The sequence below is a fragment of the Megascapheus bottae genome, chromosome 12 (genome assembly GCF_031878675.1).
Source record: "Megascapheus bottae isolate mThoBot1 chromosome 12, mThoBot2.hap1, whole genome shotgun sequence".
In the NCBI taxonomy this organism is placed as follows: domain Eukaryota; kingdom Metazoa; phylum Chordata; class Mammalia; order Rodentia; family Geomyidae; genus Megascapheus; species Megascapheus bottae.
In genome coordinates this window covers 42648323-42660794 of record NC_143520.1, presented here as the reverse complement: position 1 = coordinate 42660794, position 12472 = coordinate 42648323, and the positions used below count along the sequence as shown (strand labels likewise).

The 12472-nt window shown below is 37.0% G+C and overlaps 1 protein-coding gene across 3 annotated transcripts in view; it reads right to left on the bottom strand.

Moving 5' to 3' along the window:
• Nucleotides 1-12472, bottom strand: part of Nckap5 (NCK associated protein 5) — an 864637-nt gene that overhangs the window by 511023 nt on the left and 341142 nt on the right. For all 3 annotated transcript variants that reach the window (XM_090342913.1, XM_090342914.1, XM_090342915.1), the window contains one exon: nucleotides 916-979. In XM_090342913.1, the coding sequence (XP_090199039.1) occupies nucleotides 916-979 (64 nt within the window). The remainder of the gene's footprint in view (nucleotides 1-915; nucleotides 980-12472) is intronic.

Genomic DNA, 12472 nt, shown 5'->3' with positions numbered 1-12472 from the left:
CCTCTGACTTGAGCCCTTTATGTTCTCTGCTGAGAAAAGAACAAGTCTAGCTTATTTTTACTAACACCTTACTCTTTCCAATAGATGGATTGTCACTTAACTCATGAAATCAAATGAAAGCAGCCTTCAGGGGATGAAAATGTGTCACCTTTCTTTTCAAGAAGGACGAATTCTTCTGCTGAAAAACTGTGCATGTGTCACTGTTTTGTCATAAAAAGGCAGTGAGTCTGGTGTTATATTTTCTTCCCAGCAGTGGCAGGGCAGTTGATTCACACACACACACACACACACACACACACACACACACACACTCCTTGGGCACCTACAGTCAGCTCCAATGTTTCAGTGCCACATAGGGAGATACTTTGGCAAAGACTAGTCTATAAAATGAAGTCACTGTGGTCCAAAACAACTGTATTGATTTTTAGTATGTCTCAAAACACAATGCAATAGCAGTTTCATAAATGGCGCAGGCTGAAAAAGGAAGGAAATATATATCCTGCAATAAGTGAATGGTGAGAAGAAAAGGAATAGAATACAGTTGCATAAGAAAACATGGTGTCCTTTCTACTTATTTAAATTCTAGGAACAGAGAGGCACACATTATCCCTCTTCATAACTAAACTTGCTCATTTATGGACTCTGTACTCACAGTTGGAAGGGTACGTATCCAGTATTCCTTACTGAAATAAAGTCTATAACCCTTTGAATACCTGAACATTTTTTTCCAAAGCCCAAACAGTTTGTATTTTCAATTAATCTCTATTTTCTTGGCCACAAATGGCAGAGCTATCTAAACTGCATTCTAAACACATTATTTACAAATGTATTTTAGAGCTTATATATCTATACTGAAGCAGAATGACTTTCAATGACAAGAGGTTCAGAAAAGGCAAAGACCAAACAGGAACTTACCATGGCCCCCTCTCTTGTTCTTTGGGCAACTTCCCGCTGAAGTCGAGCCACAGCCAACTTCTCCCTGGACAAACAGAAGCATGTGGTTAGTGAACCATTCCCAGGGTGCAGTGGACACCATAAGATCTTGAAACATTCTTTTACACTCTCCAGAGGAATTTCTTCCTTTTCTTAGTTCACTTCCTCCATGATGGATTCCATAAATATTTTAAATGACTGGTCATTTTTGTACCAGTGTTATACAGAGCTTCTTTTGCCTTGTTGATTATAGCCCAATAAAGGTTGAATGCTGAGTTAAAGTCTTTACTTTAAATTCATTAGCACACATCATTTGTAGATTAACCTTGCATGGATGAAATATTTCAGTTGTCATTTCTGTACCAACTTTGCTTATGATAGTCGGATCATCTTTATTTCATTTGTATTCTGCACAAATGCTTTCTTTTTTATCTTTCTTTCTTTAAAAATTTTCTTTTGAATTATTTTGGTTAGGAGTTGTAGCTTTGAGACAGAATCTCACTAAGTAGCTCAAGTTGGCTTCAAGGTTATGGTCCTTCTGACTAATGCTTCAAATATGGGCTTCAAATATATGCCTAGGCCTCTCCTAACAGGGGATCAAAATAGCTCAAAAGCTGTGTATATATGTTTATATAGGATGCGACGAAGCGAAATGAACTTCAGGATATGGAAACAAGAGGTTTATCTTTGTGAATGTTGTTCTTTTCTTTTTTCTTCTTTTCTCCTTAAAGTTTATCTCATGTTGTTACTATATCTGACTTTGGTGCTTGGTATATTGTATATATCTTTATTCGTATGTTCGGAAATGGGAAGGTAAGGGGAAAATAAGACAAGTGGGAGGGGGCAGGGGAAGGAAAATGGGAGAAAAACGTGGGAAGGGGTAACAATGCTCAAGTAGTAATGTAGCTGCTACCTGATGAGTGGAATTGTAATCCCTCTGTAAATCAGCCGAACAATAAAATAAAATTTAAAATATATATAAAGTTTTCAAAAACATTATTTGAAATCACATGATCATATGATTAGATAACTAGCTCACTTGCTTTTATTTTTATTAAATATATTATGATTTCAACCTATTCAAAAACTAGAGCTTCTTCACAGAGTGATTCCTTACCAGGTTCCTGAGAAGAACCCACTGAAAAGTTTTGGTATTGAGGAAATGAATAGGAATTGGAAGCATCTAGGTATCTGGATAAATGTTTTAAATAGTCCAACAGGAAACACTTAACTACCTTTTTAACTTAAGAAATCTTGAGTGCACTTTAAAATAAAGAAATCAGAAGTGGGCAAAGTAAGTCCTCATTACCATGACCTAAAAGTGAGTATGTGAACTGAACAGAGACCTTCTTCATACTAGGCTTGAAAAATAGGACAGGGGGCTGAAACTCACTTTCCACTGTGTGTAATATGCTCACGGGGCAGGTGTTTAACTTCCTATTATGCTGGCTATGCTGGGCTGATGTATGCACACGTTTAATTTCCTCAGTAAATTCTGCACACTTTCTTCTATTTTACTCAGTTGTTCATTCAGCATTATCTTTTTCACTTGGTGGGGGGAGGGAGCAAAACTATAAATTTGTCCTTTATCAAGTTAAAGGCAGCAATTCACAAATTGGGTAATTAATATCTTTTGTTTCTTGTTGTTTTATTTGGTTATGAGAGAAAGTTTCACTAGGTAGTCTAATCTTACTTCAAACTCACACTTATACCTTAAGAGTATAAGAGTGAGCCTCAAACTTGAGATTTTCCTGCTTCCACTTCCAGAGTGCTGGTATTTCCAGCAGGCATGATCAGAACTGATTTTATGTCTTATTTTAATAGCTGGCTATATGAGTGCAGTGATCACATGCCATTAATTTCTACACCTACTAAAGCACACTTGGAACAAAACAAATGTCTATGGGTTTGCTGATGACAAATCATTGCATTGATACGGTATTTAACACATACTGTTTCCACTGGACACTTTCTGTCTGGTGTCCTTAAAAGCATTATATTTTTCATATATTTTTATTGTAATTAATAGAAGGGTTACAAAATATTCACCAGATAAAAGGTGCATTACTTCACAGACACTGATACCCTTTCTCATGTCTTGGTCCTCATTTCCCTCCCCCCATCCCCACCCCTCATCTTGTTTTCCCCCTTCCCTATCCTATTTCAAATAACAAAAAAAAGCAGATATACAATATGTCAGATAACAAGGTAAAATACTGTAACAATATGAGATAACCAAGGGACAGCAAAAGAGATGACAAATAACACAGTACATTAAGGACAAAAACATTATCAAATATATTCTGTATTTTTGGAAGTACAGCTTCCCTTAGATGTGGAAAGAGTAAGAAAAGAAGTTTTCAAATATTTTGGTCTGAAGACCTTTCATACACAACAAATTGAAAACCCCAAAATGATTTCCCTTTAACTGAGTTGCATCAATGGATAATTACTACATTCACACACACAAAAAAAGAAAGACAATTTGGGGGCCGGGAGGGTGGCCGAGTGGTAGAGTGCTTGTCTACCATGCATAAAACCCTGGGTTTCATTTCTTGGTACCAACATATATAGAAAGAGCCAGACATGATACTGTGGCTAAAGTGGAAAAATGCTAGCCTTGAGAAAGCCAAAATACAGTACCCAGGCTCTGAGTTCAAGCCTAAAATTGACCAAAAAAAAGAAAAATTTGACTTGTGCTGGTGCCTCACACCTGTAATCTTAGCTACTCAGGAGTCTGACATTTGAGGATCCCTGTTCGAAGCCAGATGGGTCAGGAAAGTCAGTGAGACTCTTATTATTAATTAAGTACTAGAAACCTGGAAGTAAAGCTGTAGCTCAAATGTAGAACATTAACCTTATGCAATGAAGCTCAAGGACTGAGTTAAGGCCCCAAAGTTGGCAGAGAGAGGGGAGAGAAGGAAGGGGAAGGAAGGGAGGGAATAAAAATGGAAGGAAGGGAAGATAAAATAAAAACCTTTTTTTCCCCCAAACAAACATTTCTACAAGAGTGGTAGGTTTATAATTGTGGGAGTATTTTCAAAGTCTTGCTTAATAGACAGCAGTAGAATTTCGGTATCTGCTTCTGCAACCAATCCGTTGTGATAGCACACAAGGTATAGTGTTTAGAAAACTACTCATGAAAAAAGGTGAGTGAAAAGGGCAAAAATCGTATTAGTGGTATTAGGAACATAGTTTTGACCTTGTAAATCCACTGAAGAAGTTTTGGGGCCATTCCGAGGGCAGAGACCACATTTTGAGAATATAAATATAGAAGAAGAATAGAAGAATGTTCTGGAAAGTTGTTTTGACTCATCGGTGTTAACTGCTGAATCATCAGAGTAAGATTAAATACCTATGTTAAAAGCATACAAGGTTAAAAGCATATACATGTTTCACAAGAGTGAAATATTTGAGACGATTTTAGGAACAGAACAAGAATCCATCTTGTTACTGTCATCCTATGAAACAAGAGTTGTGCAGTATGAAGGTTAGAAACATCACTGCTTTATGCCTAAACAATATAGTTTTCAGAGAAAGTATGAAGGATTTCTCACATGGTATGGGCACTTGTCAATTTTTATTAAATCTAACTTAAAGAAAAAATTAATGGTTTTAGGGATCACATACTATTTTTAAAAGGAATATATTAATAAAGGATGAAAGAAAATGTGTGGACGGCCCATGCATTCATGTTTGCAGGCATTCGATAATGTTGAATGAACCAACATGAAAGAGCCATCTCTAAGGGCTTAGATATTAACCATTTGTGAGATGACATGAAATCTAGTAGATAGAAATGGCAAAGATCAATTTTAATTTTGGACAGAACAAAGAACAGACATATGCCAAGTTGCCAACAGCCATGTGATAATAGGACAGGGAATACAGGGAATTTAGGTTGCAGGAAAAACAATTCCTCACCCCAGGACTGCTTCTGAGCTCTCATCATGTATTAGAGGGAGAATTTTTCAGCTTTGGATACTGGGAGTTTCTCAAGCTCAGGGGGCTAGGTGGTAAGAGAGCAGGATTAACAAGAATAACAAATACAAGTATCTCTTTGGAACTATACTTCATATCTGTTTTGTCATTGTGCAGGAAATACAATATATTGTCATGAGTAGAGACATCTTCATGAGAAATGATGACAAAGTCATTCAGGTACACTCCAACCCTGGCTGTTAACTAATGAAGTTTGAGTCATGCTCCATTAAAGAAAGGATGTCAAGGTGAAATTCAAAAAGTAAAAAAAAAAAAAATCCAAAGTCTGTCTTTAGGTTCAATCATATTTATATTCTACATATTTCAAGTCCTTGGTATTCCATGTCTGTTTTACATCAATGGTTTTAAAGTGGAAATTATATTTTATTTTTGCATAACAAAGGAGGCATTTGGGCTGGAATATAACTCAATGGCAAAGTGCTTGCCTAGCAAGTACAATGTCCTAGGTTCAATCCCCAGTACTGAAAAAGCAAAAGACAAAAAAAAGGGGGGTATTTTTTAGTAAAAGCAAGAAGTTACAAAATTAAGGAAGTAGTTGAAGAGGTTAAAATTATCTAAATAAAAAATTTTTAGACAGCAACATTTCTAGGATTAAATTTATCCACCAAGTCAAGATATCACACAAAAAACATCCCAGTTTTTGTTAGCAGTAATCTGGTTTGCACTTTGCTTTCATAGCTTCTGGCAAACCATGCCTCCAAACCTCTATGCCCCCAGAACATGTGTGAAACTAATTGGGACTAGCATCTTTTTCATGCAAATTGAGGCTCCTTAAAAAAAAAAAAGAAGAAGAAGAAGAAGATTAAGAAGAAGAAGGAGGAGGAGGAGGAGGAGGAGGAAGAGGAGGAGGAGGAGGAGGAGGAGGAGGAGGAGGAGGAGGAGGAGGAGGAGGAGGAGGAGGAGGAGGAAAAAAAAGGAATCCTTGACTAGAGAGCTACGCAAAGCAAATTAAATACACACACATCCATGTGTATCTTTGCTCCCATTTGAAGGCTTTAGTTCATCTGTTGAAAACAGACAATTGCTTTTGCAATACATCCATGTGATGTTTTGTTCTTTGTTTGAGGCAAAGCCAGCAGTTCATTAGGAAGAGGGTATTGAGTTTATGATTACAAAACAAATACCCAGGGATTTCTTATCAAAAAGCTATGGCTCCTTATTTACAGGATTGGAATAAAAGAACATGAAGAACATACACACAAGAGACTACACAGTTCTCTTTCAAATAAATGTAAAGAGAATGCTTCACTTCATTCATTCGCTTTTTATACCCAGAGTATTAGTCTGAGGTCTCAAAGTTTCTAAAGTCCTTCACTATAGCCACCGACTATCTTAACTAAAGATAATAACAAGCCACAATTTTTTTCCCTTTCATGTGAGCTATGGATCCAACACATCCTCAAGGTAAGCTCATGAAAGAGTGACCTCAGTTAAGTCAACAATGTTGCTTGTATAAATTAAAGATAAATACAAGACTTGCATGTTTAGAAAGCATCCCCCAATGAAAAGCAGTAAAGTAGAAATACAATTGGTTTGTAATGTGTGAATGCCACAGACTAGGGAGCTATAGAGACAGCTGTTGCATGAGAGTTACAGGCAGGAGTTTCTGGAGACAAATCATCTTCTCTGGCCTCTCTAAATGAAGATGAGGACTCTTACCCTACCCTGAATGAGAAAAATGGAAGCTATCATACACCCAATTTTCCACTAGACACACATACAACATACAGAGAATCCTCTCTATACTGCCTTCAGTCCCCAAAACAGAGTAAGTTAATGCTAGTGCTGGGTGTTAGTTACTAAGTTCCTAGATTCAAAAATACTTAACACTTAGTAATGTGCATAATATGTAATATAAACACCTAATTCTACTTTACTTAGAATACTCTATTAACTGAAACTTTATGACTCTATGAAAATGAACATTCTAATTAACTCAGCAAACAATGTGAATTTATGTTGGGTTTGCTAGCTTTGAGTTCAGCACCAAAGTCTACCACTTTCCTGTCCAAGGTTTTATTCTCATCAAGTCTTGGAGAGACACTTTACCAGTGTTCACAATTGTCAAGTTAAATAATGATGAATAAAATTTAATGGCCATTTACTATGTCAGATAGTATCCTAAATACACTGCAAGAAATAATTGAATCTCAGATGCTCCCTTGAGGTACCTAATGCATATATTTTTACATAGCAGCTAATTCCCAAACTTTGTGAGTTTAAGAATCCTTTTCCTTCTTCAAAATATCATTAAGGACCCCCAAGGAGCCTTTGTTGTTGTAGGTTATAGCCACCACAATTGACATATTTAAAACGAAACTGAGACTTTAAAATACACAGAAATTCATTTTGAACAGCAATATTAATTATTTTGCAGGTTGATATTTATGTTAATTATGTTAAGTATATGTTTACATAATCCTAAAACATGGATTTCAAAATTTAAAACATGACACTATATATTTTAACTGTTATCTTTAATGTCTGGCTCATAAAAACAAGGCATCTGGATTCTTGTATTTGCTTCTCCATGCAATATGCTGTATTAACCCTGGGGGAACATCCTGCAAACCATTGCATGTTGTGAAAAACAGGAGTGGGAATGGAAAAGGCAATCACATTGCAGTATTCTTACAAAATGCTTTGATCCTACAGGCCTCCAGAAAGGCCCCCAAAGGTCTCCGGTCAATGGTCTGGACAGTGATAATGAACAAAAACACCTGCTTTCATGGAGTAACTTTGGATGCTCAAATAGGTTGAGGGAAAACCTCTCTCCCTACTGCACAAAAGCATAAGTAGGACCACTAATTTTGACAAACCCATTAAATGCCAAAGAATCCACAATGAGTTAAAATTCTATTTACTAAAACTTGAGCCTCCATATTCACTACTGCCTGTTACCACTTTCCCAACTTGCTAGGGAGATGATCACCAATAAGGCAAACTATGACTAGGATGCTCAGAGGTACAATATATTCCATTTAGTGTGAGACAATGAGAATAACACGGATAAAACTTATCAAGAAAGTACTGACTTCTAAGTGTGAACATTCTATGCCCAGTAGAAGAAAAGCATGAATCAAATTCCCAAAGGAAAAGAATGTTGGGATAAAGAGCTGGAGTCAATGAGCATTCCCCTGACATTTTCCCTCCACGAAGATGCCACCAAACGTTAGAAGGAAATTGGATGATGGCTTTCTTTTATGCCTCAGGACTGAGAACTGTTCAGGAAACTTGGAGGAAAAGGATCCAATTAATCATCAGCCTTCTCCATTTCTAGCAAACCCCAAGAATAAGAGCCCATGGCGATCTACTATGTGTGTGGGGAGAGCAGGTTTGCTCTCCAGAGGAGGCCAGGACTATTCTCTCCAGCACAGAGACATCCTGGGGAGTCACCCGCCGCCAGGGCCAGGACAATGCCAAGTGCCAGGTGCACCTGTCGCATGGGCAGATGGGGAGACCGGTGGCAGCAGTCCCCGAGTCATGGCTAAATTAATTATCCTTCCCAAATTAATTACTCATCCCCTCAGATATTCAGTGTAAGAATAGATTTTAGAAAAACATTTAGAGCCCACAATATAGATGAAAGAAGCTTCTTTAGGCATGTTTTCTAATCTTTAGTTTACCCCCAAACTTTAAAAGATCAAAAATCACGATTTCATGACATGATTTATGGGAATTATTAGCATTCAGGATGCATAACAGTCAGCAAACTGGGAGTATATTCTCAAGTTGTTAATCTTTGTACCAGTTTGTGAACCAGTAACTGAAGTTGTCACTTAACAAGAATCTCATCACAAATGGCTTGTGCTTGCTGAAAATTCTGTACTGGACAGGTGCATGAAAACAGCAGGGAAGTAAGTTCAGAGCCAGTCTGGGCTACAAAGTAAAACTGTCTCAACATAATGATAACACAAATAAATATTTTTAAGAAAGGTTTTCCTAAGCTTTATACTTCTTAAGAAGCATTCAAGAACCACTTACTCCTCAAGTATATGATGAATTTCTGAAAAGTCTAGGTCTCTGAAAAGCAGTTCTGATAATTCAATGATTTTTTAAGAAATTTAAGATTTTCGAAGTTTTCATGATTCCTACAATTTTCTTCTTCTATTATTGAAATTCTACTCAAAAGAAATCTAGCTGTCACTTCAGGAAAACTTTGTCAAACAACAGAGCTTTGACAATAATGTTTGGAGATGGATGGAGTGAAAGGGAGTTAACATAGGGCGTTCTTAAGGAGGTAATGCATGCTGACCATTTCATCACATAAAAATGGGCCTTATGTGGCAAATAATTTAGTTTTCCATGGCATTCAATTATCAATGGCCTTGAAATCACATTCTGTCTCTATTTTGATGAGGGCCAAAGACCTATACAGAGACTCAAGCCATCTGTCTAGAATCTAGAGAAAGAGGGCTGTGAATTTCAAGAGGACAATGTTGAGAGATGCTCTGGTAGACAGTGACACAAAAATCTTGCCCTAAAGCCTCCTTCCTTTGTTAAGAAGAACATAGGCAAAGGTGAATTCTGCTGTTAAGATGAGTTGGAGATATCATCAATTCAGTCTATAAATAGTGTGTTGCCTACTTGTGCTGAAGGCACATTGCTAGGCTCTGGAGAATATACAATGAATAGAGCTTATTCCTGTAGCCCAGGGGCACTGAGTCTCCAAAAATACATACTATGTTATTTATATTCAGTAGTATAGACAAAACTGCATCCCACCCCATTCAGATGTTGAAAGTCTAACCCTTAGGACTTTCAGAGTGAACCTTATGTAGTGATGAAGACCTTCCCTGAGGTAACCAAGTGGAAAAGAGGACATTCGAGTGAATCCTCCTAATCCACTATGACTATAGTTCTCATAAAGCAAAAGCCACATTTTGAAGATTCACATGTGCACACAGTGAGAAAACACTGTGGAAAGATGAAGACATTCTCCCACAAACCAATGAGCAATAGAGATCACCAGCAAATCACCTAGAAGTGGGCAAGAGGCATAGTGCTGGCTCTTAAGAGACTCTTACAGGCCTAATTCGGTTGATGCTTTGGTCCTGGCCTTCTAGTCTCCAAAATTATAGAATAATAAATTCTGTTATTTAAGTCATCCCATTTTTGGTATTTTGTTCTAGTAGCCTTAACAAATTAATACTCTCAGATACATTTCAGCATAAAGGTCTATTGTCTATCTATGCTTGTATATAATCCAACTCTGTCTATCCAAGTTGAGTTCTCTTAACCCAAAAATCTAAAATAAAACATTTTCAGCTCCATGATACATTTCAAATTTCAGATTAAAGATGCTCAAAGTAAAGAATGTGCACATTGTACCAACAGTGAGATACTTCTTATCCCAATCATTTTGACTAGAGATATTCAACTTATACACGTATGCCCAGCTTGGCACAGTATAACCAGAGTCCCAAGCAAAATTCAATTTATTTTCATCAAACAAAGCATTCCTCTTAAACAGAAGAATCAGGGAAGACTGTATAGATAACATGACAAATCATATTTATTTGAAGTGATGAGTTGAGAAAAGTGAAAGTGGGAAGAAAATGAGAGAGGAAAAAAGTGGGAGAAAAATGAGGGTGGGGGTAGCACTGTTCAAAAAGAAATATACTCATTACCTTATTTATGTAACTATAACCCCTCTACATATCACCTTTACAATAAAATTTAAATTAAAAAGACTTTTTTAATCTAAGGAATGTAATAGCCATTTTTCTTCACAATAGATTATGTCAATATTTTTATTATAGGCCTCTTTTATGTGTATTGTGATACCCACTCTAAAATAAGGTTCTCCCTTTCTGCTCTATTAGGAGACCACTGCCCGGGTCTTCCAGAGTGGGGATGGTTGGGAGCTACAACTCTCTGGCTGCCTCATTGTAAGGGCGTAGGTCCCTTGTAGATAGTTATATAACGTTTTATCATGGAATTTGTCTGAATACAGATGATGCCCTTATAAACTCAGGTGTCTCCCAAATAGTAAACTCATTAGTAATGATGTCAATACCTTCATCTAAAGTGTTCAATGACAATAATACTTTGATCATCTACTAATTCATTGTGAGTTCTTAACCTATCACAACCAAGTCTATCTTCCTTTCAAAATTAATTATTCTCAGCTTTGAACTTTGTGTCATGGAGATACTTTTTTCTTCTCGTTTGTTTTCTATGGAAACCATATGAGTTGTTTCTTTTTAAGTTTTTAATCTATTTATTTTGGCTGCAAGTACCAGAAATATACTATGGCTAGAATGAGCTACAAAGCATGTTATTGACAGGGTTTGAATACTTCAGAAAGCACTGTTTCTCCCAAGGCCTAGGAGAAGTGGGAGCCAGTTGGCCTGGAGGGCTTTCTGTGGCTACAATAGCTATGGTTCCTCTGAATGCTACCACTACTCCCCAGATGAGCCAGGCAGACTTAGTTTTCTGTTCCCACCAGGTTCATATTTAATACCCCCAGAGGAAGATCATGAAGGACAAAGTGTGAGTGAGACACATATCCTAGCTTTGAGCAGCTTTGGCTTAAAAGACAGGTCAAATGGCACAGACTTAAGACATAGCCCTGTTCTTCATGGGTTGGGGAATGCTCTAATGAATAATAAAATTGTTAGAGAATTCTACATGGATCCAAAACTAAGACTTTTGTATCATCATTAATTTGAAAACTCTTCTTACATACTTCCTTTAATCCTTACTTGAACCAAGTAGTTAACTTTCAGGGACACTGGGTTTTGAATTCAGAGCCTTATACTTTCTATACAAGATCTCCACCACTTAAAACATAGGGATATTGAGAGAGGGGGATTTTATACTTTATTTTTCAAATAGGGTCTCACACTTTTTTTCCCTGGGCTAGCCTCAGATGGGAAATTCTTCTACCTGTGGCTCTTAATTCACTTGATAACTGAAATTATAGATATCTACCACTACTCTCAGCTTATAAACTCAAAAAAATCTACTAACTAGGCTTGGCTTGCTCAGCTGGCACTTTACTAGTTGAGACACAGCTTCCAGCCTGGATTTATGGGTTATTTTGGAGATGAAGGCTCATTCATAGCCTTTTATGCCTGAGCCAGCAGGCATAACCCTTTGGATTTCAGGCTCCTGAATGGGTATGATTATAGCCATGAGCCACTAGCACCAAGAAGCTATGTCATGTTCTGAGATAGGGTCCTGCTAATATTTTTTGCCCTAGTCTGGCTTTCAACTATAATTCTCTTACCTCTGCTCCTGCATAGGTGAATTTACAAGGGCATCATACCCAAACCTAATACTTTCTATTAACTCAATAAGTTTGGCAATCATTTCAATTAAACTAACTCCATTAGAGGTTTCCCACTAAAATATTTATGTAGCAATGTAGCTACAATGAAAGCAATGCTTTCTTCAGACCATTGTGACTTAGAAACGTATTGTATCTGGCACAGGTCCCATTTTTCTTGTTAGAGTACTCAGTCTGTATATTTAGTCTAATATCATTTGATAATATCATTGTACAGAACAGGAATCCTAGCTAGCTAGATAC